Here is a 27,228-nt window from a genome sequence, read left to right as displayed (position 1 = left end):
TGAGTATGGTAGTTGCAACAACTCATTCATGAATGAGCTGGAAGGGAGCTGAACCGCAGTGACACCAGCACTGGTATTCTTACCCTCCTGACTCTTTTTCAGCTCTGAGTCCTGATTGTCAGGACATAATCTGCAGTGGAGCACGGAATGTCCTGATTCTGGACAGCATTACAACCCAGTACACAGATACCCAGAGGAGAAGAGCTAGGGGGGTAAGTATAGGCAGAGGTCTGGTCTGGAATCTTCTACAAATAATTGCTTAGTTTGTTTTATATGCCATCAACTTTATAATACTTGTAGTTGAGCAATAAGTTCAAAAGCTACATACCATCTGTACAGTTTTGATGTTTCTATTTGTATGAATGCTCGTTAGCAATAATCTGGCTGTGTAATACTGCCGACGATTACCCAATGAACGAGCAAACTTTCGTTCATCGGGCAATAGGTTTACAAATCATTGTTTGCCTGTGGAAGATCGTGCTGTGTAATCACGATCTGCTACCGGCAAATATCTAGTCAGTATCAGGACGAGCGATGGCATTAGCGATCACTCCTCCCCATACTCTGGAGGAGATCGCTGCATGTTAGAGCAGTGGTCTCCTCCACTAACGAGCAAGTGATTGTCAGGAAGGAACGCTTCCATCCTGACAATCTCCAGCATGATCGCTATATGTAATACAGCTTTTATTTTTCTCCTTGGTTTGACAATGTAACTAAGGGCTGTATTAGATTAAACAATCCTGCAGGCGAATGTTGGGGGGAAGCATTCCTTTCTAGCAATCGTCTGCTTGCTAGTGGAGGAGACTGCTGCTATTACATGCACCAATCTCCTCCACTGTATGGGGATGAGTGATCGCTAATGCAATCGCTCGTCCCCATACTGAATCATTGTTTGTCGGCAGAAGATTGTGATTACACAGCACGATCTGCCGCTGGTAAGCAATGATTTTTAAACCTGTTGAAAGATTCCAATTGCCCAATGAACGTATACAGCCAACATATTTAAGGGAGTTGCAGGCAGAGCCTTTCACATGTAAATACAATTTTACTTGATGATTAGGTGGGTGTTTTTTTGATGTTTGCCCTGTCAACAAAACTCCCTAGAAGCTGCTTTGCAAAACCCATATGGTCGGTGATCATGTTTTGAGAAACCATGATTTGCTCTTAAAAAGGGGAGGATGCAGCAGACATACTACAATACCTTTCCTACTTCAGGAGAACATTTTGGACGTTCAATTCACATAAGATTGAGAAACAAAGGAATCCTCTATTTTTTGTTCAAAGCAGATCACCTATAATATGCTGGTCTGCTCTTGTCTTGTGTTATAGTTTTAGAGAAATAAAAAACGTTGGCTGCGTATTAGGCTGCAATGTGATTGATTTTCATTGGTAACACCTTACTTTGTATATGCCTTACTAAATATCTACACCTTACTTTGTATATGCTCTCACAGAACAGTATACTTACAAGTAGCAGAGTCATACGTATATTCATCTGTAAAAAAAATCAAAATATACACTTACAGTAGCCATGATGTCACTCCTGAGAATCATAAACCCATAATGTTGTAGTATACAACAAATAAGAATTGTATTTCAGAATGACATATACTGCATAGCTGTAGGACTTTGAAATGACTAATAACTGTTTAACAAGAGCTTTGTATTTCCTTACCAAGAACACATTTTCCACGCAACAACATAGATAACAGGAGATTGTGCAAATAACCAAATTTACCATAAATCATTGACTTTGTTATTGGAGTTATTGTAATACATAATGAATGTGCTGTGTATGTAGACTTGTTGCAATTGATCATTATGAAAGGTTTGTTAAAACTGTGAGTTCTTTTCAAATGTTTTATATTTAAAAAAACTTTTTTTTTAAATTTAGAAAACCCATGTTCCAAACCCATGTTTGGCCACAAAGGTGGGTCTCTCCATTAATAAACTAGAGCAGTGTAATACTTATCCCCAGTGGCAGCGTTGCTGCTCAGTTACCCCAGAGATTATAGCTGATCGCTAGGGAACAGCCCATGATCAGCTCTTTTTCAGACTTTTCCACCAGCAACAGTTTTTGAAAATGGGAAAATCCTTTAAAGTGTGAATGTTTTTCTGAATCACATACATATTAGATTTGGTGAACTTTTTATCTAATTTCTTAAACTTATAACATGCATTTATATTCTAGCCATTTGTTGTTGATGTAGATTCTATGGAATGTGGAAGTACTGTAAGCAGGTCCTAAGTTTAGTTACCCTGCAAATGTATTCAAGATGTTACATAAATAGACTGTATATTGTCTTTCAGAAACGCAGCACTTACGTTTGAGGGTTGCTGTTTGGGTGTGGAAATAACAGTTTATTCCGTCACCAGACACCTAACCCAGCTACAGTGCTTCAGGGGAGTTTAAGAACTACACACGCCCATTAAAATTAGGAGTCATCACGCACATTTTCCAAACCAAGAGCTGCCCTTCCTAGCAGTACTCTGCTTTGGCTAATAAAGTGTGGTTCTTGCAGAGACCACCCACCCTCTATTACCTACATTTCTAACTACTAGCAAATATGGCAACCCTATTCATTTTATTGCTTGTTCAGCAGTGGATGCAAAGGTTTTTGTTCACAGGTTCTACAAATTCTGGGTAAATTTAGGCTAAATATTATTTTATTTCTATCAAATGGGTGCTTAATATAGTCTACCAATCACTATAATGATCTGGATGACAAATTATTATACATTATTTGAGTCATATAAGTCAGATTTACTATACATTTCTGTTTTCTGCTGTGTTAAGCTTGTAGATTTAGAAAACATCTGGGGGGAGATTTATCAAAACTGGTGTAAAGGAAAACTGGCTTAGGTGCCCATAGCAACCAGTCAAATTGATTCTTTCATTTTCCAAATGAGCTCGGAAAAACGAAAGGTGGAAACTGATTGGTTGCTATGAGCTCTCCCTTCATGTCTTTGCTTTGTGTGCAAAGGGCTTACATGTTATAGAGGCAGTCTGTGTGACTGCTATGGGGCCCCCCGGGCAGAGGCGCTCCAGTCTAGGTTTGCTTCATCCCTTATTTTAATGAGTTTTGCTAACCTGTGCAGGGATCACCAGGTTCATCAACCAGAGGAGATGGGGAGCAAACAAGCACCAAGTCCTCCAACCCCAGCATTAGATAGGGGCATCATTTCAATATTTGCTATTGGACTCTCTCACTTCTATGTACCTCCCTGTTTGTCAGCAGCACATAAAACACTTCATAAAGAGTATAAGAGTGCTTCCTGTGACGAATACTGTACCCCGACTGACGTTGGATGTCAAATACGTAGAGCCAGCGATATACGGTATAGTCACTAATTACCAAGGCGTGATGTTACGCCGTCCCTGAGGAGCAGGTAAGGTCAGCTTGGTACAGTGTTTACACGGGCACAGAGAGGCAACAAGTTTTTCACTGCCCCAGTGAAACAGCACTTCCTCAGCCCGGGAAGACTGCCACCAGCTTCTCGTTTGATATAAGCCCGGTCCGCTAACAGGATTATATAGGGTGAGAAACCAACCCACAGTAGCGTTTAACTAGGCCGAAACACAGACGTGGGGATTCGTGATCGAGATACCAGGCAGAACAGTGGTCTGAGTGGTAAATACAGATGGCATGGTATAACAGGGTTAAGCAGAACAAAAGTCAGTTTACCAGATGGATGAGTCCTTTGGGTGGTGATGAATAATGGGTTTCTGTAAGGCTTGGCTGTAGTCACATGGGAGGCAGTGATATCGGCCGTTTCCAGGTCCCTTTCAAACATGTATGCAGTGTGACCCCCCCTTTAGAAGAAAAGACCCGCCCGATTGCTGGCACAAGCCTTTTGACCTGTAGCCGACCCCTCCCCTCCCGGACTCTGGGAGGCGTCCACTCCCCCTCTTCTAGGGCTGGCAGAAAATGAGTCACAAAACCGATTAGGGCTCATGGCTCCAGACCAGAATGTTGCAGGGAGGTGGTTCTGGGACCAATGGATCTGCCTGGGTCCCGGCTACCAGTAGAGTCCAAGCATGGTACCGTTATTTAGTTTCTGTGGGGAGATATGTATATCTCCCCTCTCTGGCATCCCACCACCAAACTATGACCACAGGCCTGTTCATCGTGGCCACAGGGACACAAATATGTATCTGGTTTAGGTCTGCGATGGACGAGCGATTTATAATTCCTTATGAATCGCCGGTTCCATGATGTCTGATAATGTTAGTTAAACTGGGGAATGGCCTAGACCCCCTGCAGGGAAGCTTTCCTGCAGGATCCATGCTATCTGAATGGAGGTGAGAAATTGTAAGCAAAGGTGGCCTGCTAGAAGTTCTCTGTCATTTGGCTGGGCTTTGAAGCAGGGCCCCCCTGTGGAGTTCATTACCTCTGCTATCTGACAGCAGATGGCTGGTGTGGGAACATGGCTGACATTAAATAATAATCCATATTCCTCACACCTTCCCCTTTTAGAGGGTGCTAGGGGCAGCACATTCCTCTCTGGTGGCGAATGGCAAAGTGGTACGGCTGGAGAGCAAGGCTCCTGCGTACCCACCTCCCCTTTATTCCTGACTGAGCATGACACTGAGGCCACAATTACTGGCATCAGTTGGTACTATAAACGGCCGCGTGAAGTCGGCTGCCTGGGGTACCGGGAAGCTGTAAAGGGCGTCCTTCAGTACCTGGAAGGCCATCTCGCAGTCATTTGTCCAATCGACTGCAGAGGGCAGCTTCTTCCTGGTGCGGTCAATCAGTGGCCTCACAAGGCTACTATAGTGGGGCGCGAACCCCCTATAGTACCCGGCGGTGCCCAGGAAGGACATCACCTGCTAATTGTCCCAGAGGGTGAGCCAGGATGCGCTGGCATCCACTCTCCTGGGCTCCGGTTCTAAAGTTTCTCCGCCTGCCCGGGTCCCTTCGCTTTTGCCCAGCAGGCACTTTCCTGGCGTAAGGGTCAAGCCTGCCTGGCAGATCTGCCTGAGCATCTTCGCCAAATGCTCTTGGGGATCCTCCCAAGTCCCATGTAGGACCGAAGACAGCAATGACCTCCAGGTACGCATACTTTTCGAGTCCCTTAAGCAGCTTGACCATCCGCTTAGAAGTGGCAGGGGCATATTCCGTGCCCAACGGCATCTCAGTGGACTCCGTCCTTTTGGGCGTTTTGGCGAACATTTCCCGGAAGGGGTGGCATTTCCGGAGGGCACCTGCCTCCAGCTCATGATGAGCCTGCATCAGGTTCATGGGGAAGGCCTTCTGCCTTCCCCGGGCGTGGTCCAGGGTGAGCAGGTACATTGAGCTGCTGGTGCTCGAGGTACGGGCCTCCCTAGGCCGCCTGAAGCTTGTCCTGAGGTACAGGAACCAGTATCCACGCTTGCTCACCCACCTGCTGGGTCCTCTCACAGGCCTTCTGGTTGTACCCCCGCTTGTGGTCGGTCTGGGTCTGCCCCATACTGTCGTGCTGCACCAACTGCAACAAGGCCTGCGCCTTTTCCTGGAAGCGCATGACACACTCGATGACTGACACCCCAGGGGTGGCTATGTCTCCTATCCAGGCCTCTTAGTGGCCCCTGTGTATCTGGCCATCAGAATTTCATGCGCAACCCACAAAAACACCGCCCTGAACGGATAGGGTACCACAAATTGTCGGTCCCAAGGCCACACCTCCGGTGAGCCCTGCTGGACCGTTTCCCAGCACAACCATCCTTGGTCCCAGACTGTCCTTTGGAGGTCTGAGTCCAAGGGAGGCCGTGCCACCTGCTCCGTGAGAGCTTTCAAGCTGGCACTAGCCCTTAACACCACCTGAAACCCCTAGTGGGACGTGGCCAGAATAGACGAGACTGACACGTCCCCTGTCAGTTCTACTACCTGCCGGTCCCTAGGCCACTCCTCTGGTGAGCCCTGCTGGACCGTGACCCGGTACAGCCGTCTTTGGTCCCCAGACCACCTGCTCGAGGTCTGAGTCTGTGGGAGGCTGTGCCGCCTGCTCCTTGAGAGCAATCAGGCTGGTGTCAGCCACTAATGCCACCTGAAACCCCTGACCGGACGTGGCCAGAATAGACGAGACTGCCACGTCCTCCGTCAGGTCCTCGGGACCTGTCTCCTTGCCTCCATCTGACTCGGCAGCCACTTGGTTGGAAGGGGGAAAGGCATCAGACCCCTGAGGGGCCCCTAGGGCCCAGCACTCCCACTGCGCGTGACAGCAGCTATGGCCGCTGCCACCGCTGGTAGTGCCTGCTTCCCCTCAGCTTCTGACCAAGTCGCCAGTCCAGACGGACTAACCTGGCCCTCTGACATCCCAGTTGTGGAGGAACCCTGCACTGAGGCTTTACCTGGGAGCCCTACTTCTCTGGGACAGCCCTGACCTCATTTGCATCCTCCTCCTCCACAGCTGTCTGCCCCCTGCTTGTCCCCTCAGTCGCCACACCTGAGGACAACAATTCCTTATGAATCGCTGGTTCCATGATGTCTGATGGCCTAGAACCCCTGCAGGGAAGCTTTCCTGCAGGAATTGTGCTATCTGAATGGAGGTGGGAAATTGTAAGCAAAGGTGGCCTGCTAGAAGTTCTCTGCCATTTGGATGGCCTTGGAAGCAGGGCCCCCCTGTGGAGTTCACTACCTCTGATATCTGACAGCAGATGGCTGGTGTGGGAACATGGCTGACATTAAATAATAATCCATATTCCTCACACTTCCTATTCTAGAATGATTTGTAAATTTCTTACCAGTAAATATTTGTACAAATCAAAGACGAACGCTATAATATTACTATATATAGTAATGATAACCATGATATATAGTGGGCAAAAGAGTAGAAGATTTATTTTATGTTATTCTCACAGGAAAAAGGATGCAAATTTTCACTGAAAATAGGGACATGTCAACTACACTGGTAACAAAAGCAAAGTTTGTCGGTCTTAATAACTATTTTCTACACTTTAGAGATAAGCAATTAGGAAATACCACCTACTAGAAAGGTACAAACAAGAAATTTGTTAAACAGTGTGATCTAGCTCTGCTAGTAGGTCACATACCTGCCATTAGAAACACACTAACTAAAGCAGTGTTGTCCAGATTGGATGCTGATCTAGCTCCTATGGTACAATCCTGTAATAGAAATAAAAGATACATTGCACAGGCTTCAAAACCAATCATTTAAAAAAACTTCAGTCCTAACTTTACAAGGTATATCGCTTTTTAGGATACAAAACACAAGCTGCTAAATGCTGTCTGTCGTACAGCTAATTATAAATATCTACAAATGCAATAAATACAAACTGTGTGGCAATCTTCACTGTTCAACAAGCCCATGTTACAGGGACCATTAAAGAAGTTGTATGGCAGTTTTATATATGGGGCAGAACTGGTTTAAAAAAAGAGGCATTCCTCAGTTCAAACATCCCCCACCGTTGTTTACTGGGTCTCTGCTGGTGACCCAATATTGGTCCCGGCTCAAAAAATTGGAAATGGCAGGAGATGCCTGTTTAACCAATCACTATCCACAATGGTGTTTGGCTGTTGAGGCATCTCTAGGTATTTCTTGCATTTCGAAATGGGATCAGGTGGTGGAGAGCAAGGGGGATCTGGTAAGCACCTGAACACCAGTGGTGAGGAATCAGTAAGATGGGTAATGCATCTGTCTCATATATATATAAAAAAAAATGTAATCCTATTAGGCAACTCTTTTAAGTGACTTTTTTTTTCTATAGCACCATCTAACAAATGTGAACAACAAACATTTTTTATTTTAGCTCAATTTTATCCAGATATACAGTCAAGTCCATAAATATTGAGACATCAACACATTTCTAACATTTTTGGCTCTATACACCTGCACAATGGATTTGAAATGAAACAAACAAGATGTGCTTTAACTGCAGCCTGTCAGCTTTAATTTGAGGGTATTTACTTCCAAATCAGGTGAACGGTGTAGGAATTACAACAATTTGCATATATGCCTCCCACTTGTTGAGGGACCAAAAGTAATGGGACAATTGGCTTCTCAGCTGTTCCATGGCCAGATGTGTGTTATTCCCAATTACAATGAGCAGATAAAAGGTCCAGAGTTCATTTCAAGTGTGCTATTTGCATTTGGAATCTGTTGCTGTCAACTCTCAAGATGAGATCCAAAGAGCTGTCCCTATCAGTGAAGCAAGCCATCATGAGGCTGAAAAAAACAAAACAACCCCATCAGAGAGATAGCAAAAACATTAGGCATAGCCAAAACAACTGTTTGGAACATTCTTAAAAAGAAGGAACGCACCGGTGAGCTTAACAACACCAAAAGACCCGGAAGACCATGGAAAACAACTGTGGTGGATGACCGAAGAATTCTTTCCCTGGTGAAGAAAACACCCTTCACAACAGTTGGCTAGATCAAGAACACTCTCCAGGAGGTAGGTGTATGTGTGTCAAAGTCAACAATCAAGAGAAGACTTCACCAGAGTGAATACAGAGGGTTCACCACAAGATGTAAACCATTGGTGAGCCTCAAAAACAGGAAGGCCAGATTAGAGTTTTCCAAACGACATCTAAAAAAGCCTTCACAGTTCTGGAACAACATCCTATGGACAGATGAGACCAAGATCAACTTGTACCAGAGTGATGGGAAGAGAAAAGTATGGAGAAGGAAAGGAACTGCTCATGATCCTAAGCATACCACCTCATCAGTCAAGCATGGTGGTGGTAGTGTCATGGCGTGGGCATGTATGGCTGCCAATGGAACTGGTTCTCTTGTATTTTTTGATGATGTGACTGCTGACAAAAGAAGCAGGATGAATTCTGAAGTGTTTCGGCCAATATTATCTGCTGATATTCAGCCAAATGCTTCAGAACTCATTGGACAGCGCTTCACAGTGCAGATGGACGATGACTCAAAGCATACTGCAAAAACAACCAAAGAGTTTTTAAAGGGAAAGAAGTGGAATGTTATGCAATGGCCAAGTCAATCCCCTGACCTGAATCCGATTGAGCGTGCATTTCACTTGCTGAAGACAAAACTGAAGGGAAAATGCCCCAAGAACAAGCAGGAACTGAAGACAGTTGCAGTAGAGGCCTGGCAGAGCATCACCAGGGATGGAACCCAGCGTCTGGTGATGTCTATGCATTCCAGACTTCAGGCTGTAATTGACTGCAAAAGATTTGCAACCAAGTATTAAAAAGTGAAAGTTTGATTTATGATTATTATTCTGTCCCATTACTTTTGGTTCCTTAACAAGTGGGAGGCACATATGGAAACTGTTGCAATTCCTACACCGTTCACCTGATTTGGATGTAAATACCCTCAAATTAAAGCTGACAGTCTGCAGTTAAAGCACATCTTGTTTGTTTCATTTCAAATCCATTGTGGTGGTGTATAGAGCCAAAAATTGTTAGAATTGCGTCGATGTCCCAATATTTATGGACCTGACTGTATGTACTGACAAACCAGTTGGATAATTAGCAATGTTTCACTCTTTTAAGCTGTGCATACTCTATGAATATTTTGAGATATGACAATGTTAACTTACATTTGAATTTTCATTGTAATAAAACTGTCTTATAATATTTTTGTCTATCTCTGTAGCGAAAACCCCTAAAATAAAACATTTATAATAGTGTATAAACAATTGTTCATTCTGCCAGATCCGTCAATGCCGTGCCTTGGCGGAATTCCATCCTGCCCCATTCACTATAATCGGGATGGCGGAGATTTGGCCACAACCCGGCAAATATGCTGAGAAGCGGGCGGACAAATACTGCTGTGCAGCTTCTCAGCATATTTGCCGGGGTTGTGGCTGTATCTCTGCCTGTCCCCATTATAGTAAATGGGGCCAGATGGAAATCCGCCAACGTACGGCATTGATGGATCCGGCAGATTATTCCCGGCCGGAATAGCCTGCCGGATATGCTTAAACACAGGTGTGAAACAAACCTTAAGTTACTGAGTTTATCCCTATATTAAACAAGTATTCATATTGTACAGAAATGTATGCCAAGAGACTACACTTTAGAATACATTACCTGTAGATGACAATGGAATATGTATCTGTGTGTTTCTATGCTCTGGACTTCTCTTCTTCCTCAAACTATAGAGTTTTGGTGACTAGTTGATTAGTGACTGCTATGAAATCTGCTAGGTCTATTTGGAGGTACAGTGGAGCAGATTTACTAATCCTCTGTAAAATGTAAACAGGAAGTCTAAAGATGCACCAGATTTCTCACATTTGTGGCTTATTCTTCTCGGCTTACTTGATTTATAAATATATATAAAATAAGATGTGCCAAATTATGGCACAAATTACGCCGGAATTCAGTTGTCAGATGACCTTAAGTATAGCAAAAATTTATAGAAGTACTTACTATTTGACAATCAACTGTGCAGATTTTCACTTTAGCAGTGAGACTGACAGTGGAGGAACCAGCAATCTGGAAAACTTTCATTGCAAACCGTGCTTCGGTGGAATTTCCATTGTTAAGCACACTCATCAGATCAGCAGTTATTCCGCTGGTTGGGCACCTTCACCAACAAGACAAGGTTACAACAATGAACTTTATTATCCCAAATCATATACATAAAGAGTCATAAACATAGGGGGTCATTTATTATACTGAAATACGCCTATATTAGGCGCATTTCAGGCGCAGATGGCGGCACAACAGTTAGTTAAAAGGTATAATAGGTTTATTTGCAGTTAATAGTAAATACAAGTGAGGCTGATTTCTGAAAACTGTCTAAAAGAAAAACTGTGTTTGCTCCCCTAGTAACCAACAGCTTACATTCTTCAAAAACAGAAATAATAAATGAAAGCCGAGTTCTGAATACTATGGACAACAACCAGTTTTTTGTTTGACTCATTTTCATAAATCTCCAAAACCTTTTGCATTTTTAAATGCTTGTAAAACAGATGTCACAAATTTCAAGCACTTTTGGTGTTTTTTTTCTGGTGTTTTTAAAGTCCTAAAGAAAATCCTATGGGAAAAAACAGGAAAAAATGCCATAACGAAGCGTACTGTACTTAAAAAAACAAACAAAAAAAAAACACTTACCTAAAAAATGTTACAAAGATGGCAAAATACTAAAACACTGTGCATGTAGGCTTTAACATATTTTGCTATAATATCTGGCTGCTGCATTTTTGGATACTGAACTCCAGTTTTTGCCAACCCCCAGTGGCGTGCCAAGGAGGGGAGGGTCAGTCCATCCCAGGTGCTAGCTTTCAGGGGGTTGCCAGATGCAATGAGCGCTTCCATTAATACATTGCTGGATGGCTGGGGAGCTTGTGGTCCTTTCACTCACTGACCGCTCAGCTCCCCATGCGCCTTCTCTCTGGCCGGCCAGTGTACTGAATGGTGAAGCAAGGAGCCGTCTGTTCTCTGCTTCACCATTCAGCCCTGCAGGCACAAATTGCACTGCCATGTTGTATGGGAGAAGCCTGCAGGCCTGGGAATGTGCCTGTCCACTCCTCCCATACAGTGCTGCAGCGCAATCTGTGCCTGGCTGCCTGCAGGGGAGTGCTGGATCTGATCAACAGGAACTGGACAAGGTGAATAGTTACTGTTTTATTTTTATTTTACTACTGTGAAGGGGGCACAGAGAGGGCATTACTACTGTGAAGGGGGCACAGAGAGGGCATTACTACTGTGAAGGGGTCACAGAGGGCATTACTACTGTGAAAGGAGCACAGAAAGGACATTAGTACTGTGAAGAGGCACAGAGAGGGCATTACTACTGTGAAGGGGGCACAAAGGGCATTACTACTGTGAAGGGTCATAACAATTGTTTTGGGGCACAGAGAAGCAATATCTACTGTGAGGGGGCACAGTGAGGGCATAACTACTGTAAGGGGGCACAATGAGGGCATAACTACTGTGAAGAGGCACAGATAGGGCATTACTACTGTGAAGGAAACCAAATATGGGCATAACTACTGTGAAGGGGTGCACTGAGAGCATAACTACTGTAAATGGGCACAATGAGGGCATTACTACTGTGAGGGGGGCACAATGGGGGAATGACTACTGTGAGGGGTAAAATGTTTTAAAATATGGGGTGCCAGATAGTGAAGATCGAGCATGCTCGGCCGCACACCTGTTCGGCTCGAGCATCTCGATGCTCGGCACATGGTGGTACTCGGCCGAGTACCGCATGTGCTCGAGCACCATGCTAGAGTCTCCTCCCCGCACGTTTCTTGGCTACTACGCAGCCAATAAACGTGCAGGTAAGTACTGCCCTCACTGTAATGCCAGTAGCCATGTTGGCTACTGGCATTACAGTGATTGGATGGCCGGAACGCATCATAATAGGAAGATTTTTATACAAAAAACTTTTTAGAGACCCAAAAGTCCTTTTAAGGACTATTGTGTGTGACAGCAGCAATATATATTTTTAGCGCATCCTGCGCTAAATACTGTGTACTAGGCTGCTGCGGACAGTTAAATTATTTTGCGGCACATCTCCTGTGTAAAGTGTGCGCATCCCTAAAATATCAGTGACATCCAGTGTACCTTTTTCCATAGACGGTGTCTGCTGCGGACAGTTTAATTATCCGCGCCACATCTCTTTTTTAAAGTGTGCGCATCCCTAAAATATCAGTGACATCCTGTGCACTTTTTCCATAGACGGTGTCCGCTGCGGACAGTTAAATTATCCACGCCACATCTCCTTTTTAAAGTGTGCGCATCCCTAAAATATCAGTGACATCCAGTACACTTTTTCCGTAGAGGTTGTCTGCTGCGGACAATTAAATTATCTGCGCCACATCTCCTGTTTAAAAAGTGTGCGCATCCCTAAAATATCAGTGACATCCTGTGCACTTTTTCCGTAGACGGTGTCCGCTGCGGACAGTTAAATTATCCACGCCACATCTCCTTTTTAAAGTGTGCGCATCCCTAAAATATCAGTGACATCCAGTGCACTTTTTCCGTAGAGGTTGTCTGCTGCGGACAATTAAATTATCTGCGCCACATCTCCTGTTTAAAAAGTGTGCGCATCCCTAAAATATCAGTGACATCCAGTGTACCTTTTTCCGTAGACACTGCGAACAGTGACATTACCTGTGGTACCTGTTCTGTATAATGTTTCCTAAATCACAAATACCTTTGTAAATTTTTTTGCGCAGCATACACTTCCAAATCCTACGTAACTTCTACAAGAGGACATAGTTTTAAATTAGAGGGGCAAAGGTTTAATAGTAATATCAGGAAGTATTACTTTACTGAGAGAGTAGTGGATGCATGGAATAGCCTTCCTGCAGAAGCGGTAGCTGCAAATACAGTGAAGGAGTTTAAGCATGCATGGGATAGGCATAAGGCCATCCTTCATATAAGATAGGGCCAAGGGCTATTCATAGTATTCAGTATATTGAGCAGAATAGATGGGCCAAATGGTTCTTATCTGCCGACACATTCTATATTTCTATATTTCTATGTTTCTATGTTTCTGTACGTGTGACATACTTTTAAGCATATATCACATTTTAAATGAAGAAGGCGAGCAGTAAGGCTACTTTCACACTCGCATTTTGGCTTTCCATTTGTGAGATCCGTCATGGGCTCTCACAAGCGGTACAAAACGGATCAGTTTTGCCCTAATGCATTCTAAATGGAAAAGGATCCGCTCAGAATGCATCAGTTTGCCTCCGATCAGTCTCCATTCCGCTCTGTAGGCGGACACCAAAACACTGCCTGCAGCGTTTTGCTGTCCGCTTGACGAAACTGAGTCAAACGTTTTTTTCTGACACAATCTGGCACAATAGAAAACGGATCCGTCTCCCATTGACTTTCAATGGAGTTCATGACGGATCCGTCTTGGCTATGTTACAGATAATACAACCGGATCCGTTCATGACGGATGCATGCGGTTGTATTATTGTAACGGATCCGTTTTTGAAGATCCATTATGGATCCGCCCAAAATGCGAGTGTGAAAGTAGCCGTGATGCTGATGGTGCACGCAGAGGCCGTGGCCCTGGGCGCGGAGAAATTGTGCCTGCTGCCAGAGCACAAGAAAAACAATCATCCACGATACCTAGCTTCATGTCCCAGTTTGCAGGGCGGCGCAGGACACCACACTTGAAGTCAGACCAGTGCGACCAGGTGGTCGGTTGGATTGCAGCAGATAATGCTTCCAGTCGGTTAAGCACCACCCTGTCTTCACCAAGTCCAGTCTAGGTAGCCAGGAGTCTGGTCAACACAATCCTCATCCTGATCCTCCTTCCTCCGACGAAGGACAGTATGGCCAAAGAAGTGATCCCACACTCGGATATTCCGAGGACCTCTTTCCATCGCCATTACTTGATTTGGCCCTCTCGCCAAGCACGTTTGAAGAGGGACATGAGCTCTTGTGCCCTGATTCCCAACCTCTTGAGCATCCAGAGTCACAAGTAGATGACGGTGGGGAACGGCAATTAGTGTTTAATGAGGTGGATGATGATGAGACACAGTTGCCAATCACTGAGGTTGTGGTTAGGTCAACAAATCAGGAGGATGATCAGAGTGAGGAAGGTGATCAGACGATGAGGTCACTGACCCAACCTGGGAAGGTGGCAAACCGAGCAAGGACAGCAGTACAGAGGGGGAGGGATCTGCAGCACCGCAACAGGCTGGAAGAGGCAGTGGGGTGGCAAAAGGGAGAAGGCGGACCCCACCAAACAGGCCCGCAACTGTTCCATGGAGCACCCCCTTGCGGAAATCTCCCTTGCCAAGGGGTAGATGTTCTGCAGTATGGCGCTTTTTTGTGGAAAGTGCGGACGACAAAAGAATAGTAGTTTGCAACCTGTGCCATACGAAAATGAGCCGGGGCGTGAACACTAGCAACCTCACCACCACCAGCATGATCCGCCAAATGGCATACAAGCACCGTAATAAGTGGGACGAACACCTGGGTCCACAATCTGTGTCTGCGGGTCACACCACTGCCTCCTCTTCCTCCATGTTACGTGCTGGCCAATCCCCTGTCGAAGGTGCAGGCCCTGATGCCTACCGCCCTGCACCTGGACCTTCGCAAGCACCATCAGCGACCACATCCACTTCCATGTCCCAATGCAGTGTCCAAATGTCCTTACCCCAGGCCTTTGAACGCAAGCCACCCACCCACAGGCCATAGCACTACATGCACAGCTTTCCAAATTACTGGCACTGGAAATGTTGCCATTTAGGCTTGTGGACACTGAGGCCTTCCGCAGCCTGATGTTGGCGGTCGTCCCGCATTACGCAGTCCCCAGAGTTAAGAGGAGTCAAGAGAGAGACCAGATTTCCAGTCTCGAGGTCCTAAGTCCCCTTATAATTTTTCACAGGGTCAGCTCACCAGCAGGCCTTCACCTACAATCTTTTACAGGGTCAGCTCACCAGCAGGCCGGCACCTAAAATCTTTTACAGGGACAGCTCATCTGCAGGCCTGCACCTAAAATCTTTTACAGGGTCAGATCATCTGCAGACCCTCACCTAATTATACCTAATAGGTAATTTGCACACATGCTGCCTTGCTTGGATGTGGTAGCCGTAGCTGTTTCTCAGGCTCCCTTTCCGGAATCGAACCATGATTCTCTATTACCCGTAGTCATTATGGTTTGCACTGACAATAACATTGAAAGTTGATAGGCCAGACATCCGAATGGATCGTCACCATCACGGGGACGTGCGATCGGACCCAGGTTATCTAGAGTCACCAAAGCGGCAGCAGGTCCTCACCCATAATGTTTTAGATGGTCAGATCAGCAGGCCCTTGCTCCAAATGTTTTTGAGGGTCACCAGCAGGCCATCAATCATAATTTTTCAAGGCTATGTATGATGCCCTCCTTTATGTGTAACAAAGGGTGTATTGTAGTGCCGGTTGCTTGTAATTTTTGGAAGCCCTTTCACTTAGTGCATAGGCTTTATGAGTGTAGGAGTCCCACTACATGATCAATTGTACCACAATGTGAATAAGGCCCTCCTTTATGTGATATACAGGTTGTATCGTAATGCCTCTTCCTTGTAATTTTTGGCAGAACTTGCACTTTATATACAAGTAAATATACAGGAAAGAATGTTTCCTAACAATTTTTCATCTAAAATCGATTTTATCTTTGGTTTTGTGCGTATCATTGTCAGTCTGTAAAAGTGGAGTACTATTCGGACAACATCGTTCCCATCAGAGACCTGGGAGTCCGAGATGCATCCAGACATCCTCCCCATGCTGTTCCTGAACCATTTTGGAGGCGTTTCTATACAATTTCTGACCTTTTCCTATGATCCAGGCACCCTCCCCTCTTCAGAGCAAGGGGTACCCGGTTTAATGTTCAGGTTCTCCCATTGACTTCCATTATACTCAGGTGCCCGGTAGAGCACCCGAGCATCCTAATGTGTTCGGCCCGAGCCCCCGAGCACTATGGTGCTCGATCAACACTAGTGCCAGAGAAAGGACCTGCCACAGGCACCAAACACATTAGGCACGCCACTGCCAACCCCCAAAATGTTCTATTGAGGAACTTAAATATTTCCAAAGAAAGTTGAGCTGCAAACAAATTGTGACACTTACCCATCTTGTAGCAAATAGTATGTTGGTCCAGATTCTGAGACCGAAGCATATAAATCGAGCACTTTAATTTTAAAATTTTCAACTTCCAGACTTGGTATGATCAGTGAAATATAGAGAGTACTTTCCACATACACTGACTCATTTTCAGTTAGCAGTGTGGTAAAATCTGCATCTTTATAAATAAACATGTCCACTGTGAATGAACTGAGTGTACCGGGAACATTTATCTGAGTTGATCTGAAACATAAAGACACAACATTAAAGCGGTTGTCCTGCCCTTTATATTGATGACCTAACGTCAGGATAGGTCATCAATATCAGATCAGTGGTGGTCCCCCAGCCTGCACCGCTGCCGATCAGCTGTTTGAAGGGGAGGTGACGCTCCATGTGAGTGCTGCTTCCTTGTGATTACACTACACGTCGTCTCCTGTGTCAAGTAAATGGAGCGAATACTTGTCATTATGCTGCACTTCCGAGAGCACGGGAAGTGTAATGAAGAGGAAGCAGTGCCCACATGGAGCGCCACATCCTCTTTAAACAGCTGTTGGACCCCCGCTGATCTGATATTGATGACATATCCTGCAGATATCAGTATATATGGCAGGACAACCCCCTTAACTGAATGATACAAAGACCTAGCTACCCTCGCATCATGTATGATGCCCTTGTATTTGCTCTCTATTTTTAAATTAATATATGGATTAGAAAGGAATAACTAATAGGTTCTTTCAGTTATAAGTTTTTAGCAGATTTTTCAGATCATATATCTATATGCAGTTACAAATTGCGTTTTCTGTTCTAGTGTGTCACCTATTGTATTTGCTTGCCTGGCTATTGTTCATGCTATGTATCTACCCCATAGTATTTTATGAGTACAGCTTTGAGGTTAAAGTTACTATACATAGAATATAGTAATAGATAATAATTGTGCAAAATTGTAGTGACACCACACAGAACTCTCTTACGGTACAGATAAGCACTATAGATATGGGGCATACTATATCCCCTTATGGAGAGTGCCTAATCAACATGAGGAGTCTTATAGGCGAGGCAACGCTCCTCTGGAATTCTGGGAAGAGGGTATGCAAATCAACTCTTAGCAAGTTCTGCCTCCAATGCCACCAGATGTAAGGCAGCTATCCTATAAGTCAACGTTAGACTTTTTAAAGGCCTTGAGACATGACTTAGGCTTGAGCGAATTGAGCTTTCGATCATAGATCCAAAGTCGATTTGTTCAAACACTTCAGTTTTAATGCTGTGCATAAATGAATACCAAATTCATTCACTGAAGTCTCGCTTGACTTGGGGTGAAACGAAGTTTGGCTCCACGGGGCCAATACATTTTAATGCTGTATGGAGACAGCATTAAAATCAAAGTGTTTGACCGATTTGACTTCAGATCTATGATCCAAAGCTCGATTCGCTTAACACTAATAATAATTACTGTAAGCTGGCTTATTTATTATCCGTCATGTCTCAAGGCCTGTTTAAAAGATTGAACATTGACTTATAGGATAGCTTACATCTGGTGGCCTTAGAGGCAGAACTTGCTAACAGCTGATTTGTATACCCCCTTCCCACTACACTTTGGGCAGTTTTGGAATTTCTTTCAAAATTTCAAAAGACATGACCCAAAATCTACTTCTGGCTCTCTATAATACTTTCTATTTTTCAGATACAGATGTCAATCAGTTATCACATTTTACATCAATCAGAAACTGTATAAATTAATATTAATGGACTAATGATAATTACCCAAGTATTGGCTTCACTGTGAAATTCAGATGAACATTTATAAAAAGTGGGAAAATGCACGAAAAGTTCATGATCACATCTTGTCGGGACAAAATAGGTTGGGTCTTTGCATAAATACGCAGCCTATTTGAAAATGTGACATGGGTTGAATTCATCTGTAAAAAAAGTAGAACACAGTGTACAATGAGGAACTGCTTAGGAAAAGTATCAATCAATAGTCTGTACAATTATAGTCAATAGTTTAACTTTTTTTATGTTTTTACCAGTGGCTGCTTCGGGGCCCGGCGTCCCGGCAGCGTGTGTGACAGTTTATTTTCAAGTTGGTTAAATATCGATGTCTTAATGTTCAGGGCCCCTTCACAGCAGCGGCAGCTGACCAGGCCCCCTCGCTAATGTGATCTAATCTTACTGTCTCCTAAAGTCTTCTGATGTGTATGGGATTCGAACCCACGACCTCCAATGTATCAGTGAATCAGAGGCAAAGCATTTACCCTCACAACCATAAAGGCTGCATTACAATTGAAAAAATATGAGACTTCTACTGTTATAGCTGGCTAAGTGTACATCTATACACATGACAGCTGCCCCAACACACCCAGCACTGCTATATCTCTATATGACAGCTGTCCCAGCACACTCAGCTCTGCTATATCTCTATATATGAGCAGCTGTCATGTGTATAGATGTACACTTAGCCAGCTATTACAGTAGAAGTCTCATATTTTTTCAGTCAGCAGCAAGGCAGCTGTTATGGTCTTGTGGTTAAATGCTTTGCCTCTGATACAGAAGGTCGTGGGTTCGAATCCCCGCAGAAACTTTTCTGAAATACAAGCACTGACTCCATATATGGACATACAGGGCGGGACACAGGAAGAGGCTGCATCACATCGCTGACATGGAGGTAGAAGTGTTTATTTATATTTTTTTAATACCCGACTGTTACTGCCATGGGGAGAACGGGGGGGGGGGGGGGCACTTGATACTGGCACATGGGGGGACATGGGGGGGAGAGGGGTTGTCACCTGATACTGGCAGCTGGGGGGGAGGGGGGTTGGCACCTGATACTGGCACATGGGGGGAGAGAGAGGCACCTGATACTGGCACATGGGGGGGGGGAGGGGTTGGCACCTGATACTGGCACCTGGGGGGGGGAGGCACCTGATACTGGCACATGGGGGGGGGAGAGGGGTTGGCACCTGATACTGGCACCTGGGGGGGGGTTGGCACCTGATACTGGCACATGGGGGGGGAGAGAGGCACCTGATACTGGCACATGGGGGGGGGAGGGAGAGAGGCACTTGATACTGGCACTTTTTTTGTGGGGGGGGGGAGATGGCACTATGATACTGGGACATGTGGGGGGGAGGAGAGAGGCACATGATACTGGAACATGATGGGGGGGCATCTATGGGGACACTTACTGGCACATTATTGGGGGCATTATGGGGGACACTAGGCCGGCAGCCTATCAGAGGCCGGACACTGAGGGCATCTACTGGGGCACTATATATGGGGCATTTTATACTGGTACATTATGGGGGGCACTAGCAGGAAGGGGGGAGAGAAGCACTATGGGGGAATTTACTGGGGGCACTATATAGGGGTATTTTATACTGGGACATAATGGGGGCACTATGGGGACATTAGCTCAACTGGGGGCATTACAAGGGGGTATTTTTGCACATTATAAGGAGAATTATTACTACTGGAGGGGGGGGGGGCATTATGGTGGGCTTTATTACTCCCACATGGTATGACCCCCTAGTAGCAGCACCAGCCTCTCCCTGCTCTGTTATCCCTCTGCCCCTTCTCCAAATCCTTATTATGAAATCTTTCTCATTAGGATAAAACACAACATCAGCTCCACCGAGCCCCCGACCAAGTGTTGAAGTGGTGTCCGAGATCCCCAAGGGCCAAGCCAAGTAACTGTAAGTTTTCATGTGATATATGTTTATGTTATACACATATAGCCTACACTGTGCCACACAATATACAGTATACCGCTACACTGTGCCACACAATATACAGTATACCGCTACACTGTGCCAAAGGAGTGGGGTTTACACAGGCGGAGGGAGGTGCGAAGCGCGCTGGAGGGGCCCTTACAAATATTTGCTGTGGGGCCCAGTCACTTCTAGTTACGCCCCTGGTTTTTACTTATTCTTCATTTTGTTTTTATTCAATGTGCTGCAGAAAAAACATTGCTCTTTGCTATGTGCAAAACCAACAACACATAGACCAACTTCATTTTATAATTCAAAAATTAGACCAGTAGCTAAGGTTTGGCCATTAAAGGCTTGTGTCAAGTTCTAAAGTTATCCCCTATCCACAGGATAGAGGGCATCCATGTGATCACAAGAACAAGGGTTGCATTCCCTCAAATTAATGGGGCGGCAGTGGTCACGGGCATGGTCATGACCACTGCCACTCCATTCACTTCTGTGGGATGGCCAGAGATAGCAGATGGCTATTACATACAACCTTAGGCAGTAAAAAAAATAAAAAAAAAATACGTTAAACGTATCCCTTTTTTTCTTTTATAATCAAACCATGTGTTTGACGGATGCCACTGTCAAAGGGCTCCATCTGGCGTATACGTTAAATGATGGGAATTAAAAGGATATCAGTCTTACTCTTAATTTTACTTATCAGTTTTGTATCTCTTTTTGCTGTCAGTGAAAGAAAATATCTCTCTAATGTCAAAGCTTTCTGTGGTAACAATGTGGAGCAATATAACAGGTTTTCAGTCCATAGATGTTTCCGTTTACTGACAGCGAATATATCTTGAGCATAATTAGGAATTGAAACACAAAGTATAGTAGAAAGTTGTAGATCAGTGATTAGTACTTTATTAACCTAACATTTGTTAGAATAAAATGATAAGCATACAGAGATCCCACCACATCAGCTTCAGGTCACTATACTACACCCTCTTAAAATGAACTGAAAGAGAGAACGAAATATTGAAAAAGTAATTATAATATCTTACAGAGATACTTATTTGTTAATTAGAGGTGGACCAGTGGCATAGGGTAGGTTGTCAGTGCACAGAGCAGGCCCAGTATTGTGCACCCTAAGCTGCGGACACTCCTATTATTACATAGGCAGAGCTAATCAGGGTCGGCCAAACCCAGCAGCTCTGCTCTGCCCCTGAGACACCCAGCCATCATGTGATAGCAGCTTCCACTATTCACTGCATAACACTCATCAAACGCTACGCACTGAGCAAAGGAGAAGTCAGAAGCGGCACTGACAGCAATATGTCAGTGTTATCCAATACATTCCAGAACTCGAAGGGTTATATAGCAGCATAAATCAATATAATGTTATACCACCCGGGCAGTGCTGGGAGGTCAGGACGGGAGCTGCTGCGTACTCACGCCGCGGGTTTGGAGCATGGAACTCACTCGTCTGAAAGGGGCCAAAGCCCTAAGTCCTCATTGTACCTCAATATGTTTACGTTATTTTTGACTGTTTAGACCCGTGTTAATAGTAGGACACTGGTTGTAAGTCTACAAAAAACTATGGGGGAGATTTATCAAACTGGTGTAACTTAGTTGCCAAAGGAGCTGTGAAAAATGAAAGGTGAAATCTGATTGGTTGCTGTGGGCAACTAAGCCAGTTCTACTTTACACCAGTTTGATAAATCTCCCCCTATGACTTACAAATGGGGTAAAGCTATATACATAGTTATTGACTTACATATACATTGTTACCACAGTCCTTACTGATCAGTGGTCGGTGGAAACTCATGACAGCAGTGTCATTGACAATCTCTCTTGTAGCTAAACAGGTGGCATTATCCAGCGTTACACTTGTGCTATTGTATCCATTTCTTTCCAGCCAACATTTAGAGATGTAAGTACTCATTTCTCCATTACTGCAGTCAATTATCGGTGATGGATTGCTGCCTGCTAAAAATAATAATATATGACTGTGCAAGCATATAGAAATGTGCGCAGTTATATGCTGACAATGCTCGAAACCTGTTGTATTTTATTCAGCATCAATACATACACATCTGAGCATTATATGCGGTATATAGCATTGGGGAGAATAATTGATCTTTTTTTTGTTATTTGAGCATCAGGCCTCATGCACACGACCGTGTCCATTTTGCGTTCCGCAAACTGTGGATCTGCAAAATGTGATGCAGTCCGTGTGCTGTCTGCATTTTTTTGGTGGACCCATAGACTTCAATGAGTCTGTGGTCTGTGGTTTGCAGACATACATGATTTTACTGAATGGACATACAGATGTGGAAAGCAAATGGATAATCTGTGTGCTTTGCACATCCGTCTATTCCGCAAAAAATTAAAGAACATGTCCTATACTTGGCAACAAAATGCGGACCATTGGGCCCGCAAAAAATGTGGATGCAATGTGGCCTGTGTCCGTATTTTACATACGGTTGTGTGCATGAGGCCCTTCTCTGACAAAACCAGGTTGAGGAAAAGGGGTAGGCTACAACACACAAAGGGGGTCATTTATCAAACTGGTGTAAAGTAGAACTGGCTTAGTTGACGATAGCAACCAATCAGATTTCACCTTTTTGGACAGCTCCTTTGGAAAATGAAAGGTGGATTGATTGCTATGGGCAAATAAGCCAGTTCTACTATATACGAGTTTGAGAAATGACCCCCAAAATCTGAACCTATAGATATGTAGCTGCACTGAACATGTGCTCAGTTCTTTTGGACCTAATCTGTACAAATTAGCAATTGTGATAATTTGTGGATGGTTAAAGGGTTTCTATCACTTCGTATGCCATAATTAGCTCTCAGACACTAGCGATCCGCTAGTGTCTGCTCTGGCCAACCATCCTAATATAAGAGCTTTTTGGGCAGCCGTTTTGCTAAAAAAATAACTTTTATAAATATGCTAATGAGCCTCTAGGTGCTATGTGGGCGTCATTAGCACCTAGAGGCTCCGTCTACCTTCATACACAGCCACCGCCCAGCGCGTCCCTCCAGCCCGCCCATCTCCTGATGAATGCGATCCTCCGTGTGACGCAACGGACGAATTCTCGCGCATGCGCCGTGCGCGGCTGTATTCGGCGCATGCGCAGAGAATGTCTGACCGCTTCCCTGCTCAGACATCTCCACTGCGCCTGTTCCTTGGAGCACTATGACGTCATCGGCGCAGGCGCAGTGGAGATGTCTGAGCAGGGAAGCGGTCAGACATTCTCTGCGCATGCGCCGAATACAGCCGCGCACGGCGCATGCGCGAGAATTCGTCCGTTGCGTCACACGGAGGATCGCATTCATCAGGAGATGGGCGGGCTGGAGGGACGCGCTGGGGGCGGTGGCTGTGTATGAAGGTAGACCGAGCCTCTAGGTGCTAATGACGCCCACATAGCACCTAGAGGCTCATTAGCATATTTATAAAAGTTATTTTTTTAGCAAAACGGCTGCCCAAAAAGCTCTTATATTAGGATGGTTGGCCAGAGCAGACACTAGCGGATCGCTAGTGTCTGAGAGCTAATTATGGCATACGAAGTGATAGAAACCCTTTAAATATAGCATTACAAGCACAAACATACACTCCAGCTTTGGCTTGACAAACTGACCCAGCATATACATGCTATTCATAGTCAATTTCATATTTATGTATATATTCTGTGGCATTTTAAAAGATTTATGAGGTCACAAGTCCTATCTCTTCAGCACTGACCACATAGGGCTTGTGCCCCAGATCCCAGATTGCAACCTCCAAACTAAGATTGCAATCAAAGAAAGCACATTCCTCTGACTTATCACAGTATATGGTATATGGCTTCTCCCTTAATGGTAAAGTGTGAAACCCATGCCTGAAAGACAGCAAGTGGATGCATATATGGCGAGACATGGCTCCGTGGGATTCAAGGTGGTGCGTCTTGTAACTCTGTGGTGGCAGGCGGTGAAGCCTCTTTGTACATCTAGCCATATAATTATAATAAGAATACTATTTGCCCCACACATTACCTGCATTATTGTACAGTGTAGAGTTACAGGTACAGGTAGAATTATTACAATACTCATCAGAAGCACAGGTGTCACTGCATGCTGCATCAACTACAGAGAACAAGAAAAAAAAGAATAAGTATGCGTTATGTTTTTACAAAATTTCCACCTTTTTGTCTATAAAATGTTTTGAGCAGACCCCCCACCCCCCACCACCATGTGGCCAGACCTCTGGCGGGAAGCATACTTACCTACTCCCCACCACTGGACTCTAGCTAATTCACTCCCCCACCACCGCTGTAGCCCTCCAGTCCCTGAGTGTCCACATCCAGTTTGACAGCTGCTGCAACCAATCACTGGCCGAAGCGGTGATGTGTCCCCGTTGTGTTACACCAGTGAGTCACAAGACTCAGGGAGTGAAGGAGCCAGCACCCAGCAGCAGGAAGCAGAGAGGTATAGTAATATAACGCTAGAGGAAGAAATATAATAGCCTGGGGTCTTTAATTCTGTTACAATATGGCGAACTGTAAGGATGCTGCTTACTTTATTAGCATTAGAAACCATTATCCAAACTTCTTTATTGTAGAAAAATTAAAAGCAGTCTGAACAATGATTCAATGGTAGCATAACTTATGCGTTTCGGATATACAAATCCTTAGTCATAGCCTATTACTAAATGAATACCATGGGGTTGGATACATGTGGCACCCCATATGTACCACACTAGTGAAGGAACAATCTCATATTACATACGGTAGTTGTAATGAATGTATATAGCATAAACAACAAATAGATGACGATAGTTTCAATAGTGAAGAATCAAATCTTGACAGACATTCAAATCCAAAGGTAATCTTGTATTTAACAAAAAATCCCCAAAACGTCTCTATTCAACAATTTTCTTCTGTGGTCCCCTCCTCTCGCTTGTCTGACTACCCTCTCTATCCCTCTAAAACAGAAACTGTTGGTGCACCCCCTCCCCAATAAGACCTCCTACAAGTACATTTATGAAAAAACAAAAAAGTTCTAGCTCCTGGAATGCAATTTTTTAAAAATGTGCTTGGTCACTAAGGGGTTAAAATGTTTAGATAACATGGAGATATCGGTGTTATTTTGCTAAGCTGGTTGCGATGCGCTCCACTACCACCTATGAGCACATCACACAAACAGGGACAAACATATACGTAGAGACAGTGTGCATAAGGAAGGGGACATGAGATGTGCACAATTATTTAACAAAATGGTTCCAGTTAAAAAAGGGGCAGCAATATTTGCCCCCTAAAGATTCCTTGTGCGGACAAGCAGTTTAGTATTAAAAGTTAATATAACCTTTTTAATCTTGTATCTTTTTATCTTGCAATTAAATAGGACATGTCACCTCTCTTGACATGTCAGGTTTAGTCACTACTGTACTTGCATTCCCCATATAATAATAATTCTGGAGCATCTATTCTTATGGCTCTATGTTCTGCCGTTCCTTTACTATTATTATTATTATTATCTACTAGAACAGCACATTAAGTCCTCTTTCACATGACCGTTTTTTTTCCCGTTTACGGGCCGTTTTTTGCGTTCCGTATACGGTCCGTATACGGAACCATTCATTTCAATGGTTCCGCAAAAAAAACAGAATGTACTCAGTGTGCATTCCGTTTCCGTATTTCTGTTTTTCCGTTCCGTGGAAAGATAGAACATGTCCTATTATTGCCCGCAAATCACGTTCCGTGGCTCCATTCAAGTCAATGGGTCCGCGGAAAAAACGGAACACATACGGAAATGCATCCGTATGTCTTCCGTATCCGTTCCGTTTTTGCTGAACCATCTATTTAAAATTTTATGACCAGCCCAATTTTTTCTATGTAATTACTGAATACTGCATATGCCATATAGAAAAACGGAACGGAAAACGGAACAGAAACGGAAACACAACCGAAACAAAAAAAACGGAAAAACGGACTGCAAAATACTGAAAAAGTCATACGGTCGTGTGAAAGAGGCCTAAATCTGATTGGTTTCTGTAGACAATGGGGGAAATTTATTATAAGTTTTCTGGCATAAAAAAGGTTGCAAACCTTGTGTTTGTAACTTTTTAAACATCATTGCTCTTTCTACTTTCCTGAAAAGGGGCTTGGGGAGGACGGGAAGGGGCCAGGCCAGCTTGGCCGATTAATCTTTTATGACAATTTTCTGCCATAAAAGGAGACTGAAAGCTACTGCAGCTTGGAGCAGGCATAGGTTTCAGTCTGGGCACACGGACTGCCAGAGGATGCACCTAATTTTCCTAACTTATGACGTAGACTGTTGAAAAATGCTGGTCTATTACCCTAACCCCATGTCTTTGCTATATCTTTATGTTCTTCAAGTTCAATCAGTTGGGATTGACATTTGATTAATAATGAAAATGAAATCGCCACTTACCTGAGATGATTATATTCAGCACCATGCCTACTATCACCAACGTCTTCATGGTACTTATCTAAAAAACAAGATGAATCAGGAAGTACTTTGAAATTTTGTTTTCTCCAAATTCCTCAATAGTACATATGTATTAAAGGGTTATTCCCATCTGAGAGAATGGGGGCAAATCGCTAGGATATGTCCCCATTATCTGATAGGTGCGGGTCCCACTGCTGGGACCCACACCTATATCACGAATGGAGGGGGTAAAGTGGTGGCTGGCTGGAACGCACCAAGTGCTCTTCCCATAGAAGTGAATAGGAGCGCACCGCACATGCGCAGCAACCGCTCCCATTCACTTTTATGGGCCCAACAGAAATAGCTGAGCCAGCACTCAGCTATTTTTAGCGACCAGATAGAAATGAACAGAGGGTGGCTGCACATGCGCAGTGTGCCCTCTATCACTTTTAGGGCTCCGTACCTATCAGACAATGGGGGCATATCAAATCGATACACCTCCATTGTATGAGATGGAAAAAACCCTTTAAGTAATGGGCGTGTTTGTGTTTGTAACCATGTTTCACTCAAGTAATTTTCAGTAATATGGATAAGCATTCTAAAAAGTAGGAATTACA

The 27,228-nt window shown here is 44.3% G+C and overlaps 1 protein-coding gene across 1 annotated transcript; it reads right to left on the bottom strand.

Moving 5' to 3' along the window:
- Positions 1 to 5,328: 5,328 nt before the first annotated feature.
- Positions 5,329 to 26,639, bottom strand: LOC120993766 (alpha-tectorin-like). The gene is made up of 7 exons (XM_040422237.1): positions 26,615 to 26,639; positions 24,218 to 24,307; positions 21,957 to 22,168; positions 18,255 to 18,409; positions 16,500 to 16,736; positions 10,344 to 10,500; positions 5,329 to 5,496 (listed from the first exon to the last, which is right to left on the bottom strand). Exons 1-7 carry the CDS (start codon positions 26,637 to 26,639, stop codon positions 5,329 to 5,331), a joined length of 1,044 nt encoding a protein of 347 aa, XP_040278171.1.
- Between the last annotated feature and the right edge of the window lie 589 nt (positions 26,640 to 27,228).

The sequence above is a fragment of the Bufo bufo genome, chromosome 3, assembly GCF_905171765.1.
Source record: "Bufo bufo chromosome 3, aBufBuf1.1, whole genome shotgun sequence".
NCBI classification, from domain to species: domain Eukaryota; kingdom Metazoa; phylum Chordata; class Amphibia; order Anura; family Bufonidae; genus Bufo; species Bufo bufo.
This window is presented reverse-complemented; position numbering and strand designations above follow the sequence as displayed.

Bases quoted from the DNA above. Each gene is read 5' to 3' on its own strand.
- LOC120993766 (XM_040422237.1), bottom strand. From the start codon at position 26,639: ATGGTGCTGAATATAATCATCTCAG. The intron at 18,410-21,956 runs GTAAGTCAATAA...CTTTTTTTACAG, and splicing joins ACTGTGGTAACAATGTATAT to ATGAATTCAACCCATGTCAC. The intron at 16,737-18,254 runs GTAATTATCATT...TTTATGTTTCAG, and splicing joins ACAGTGAAGCCAATACTTGG to ATCAACTCAGATAAATGTTC.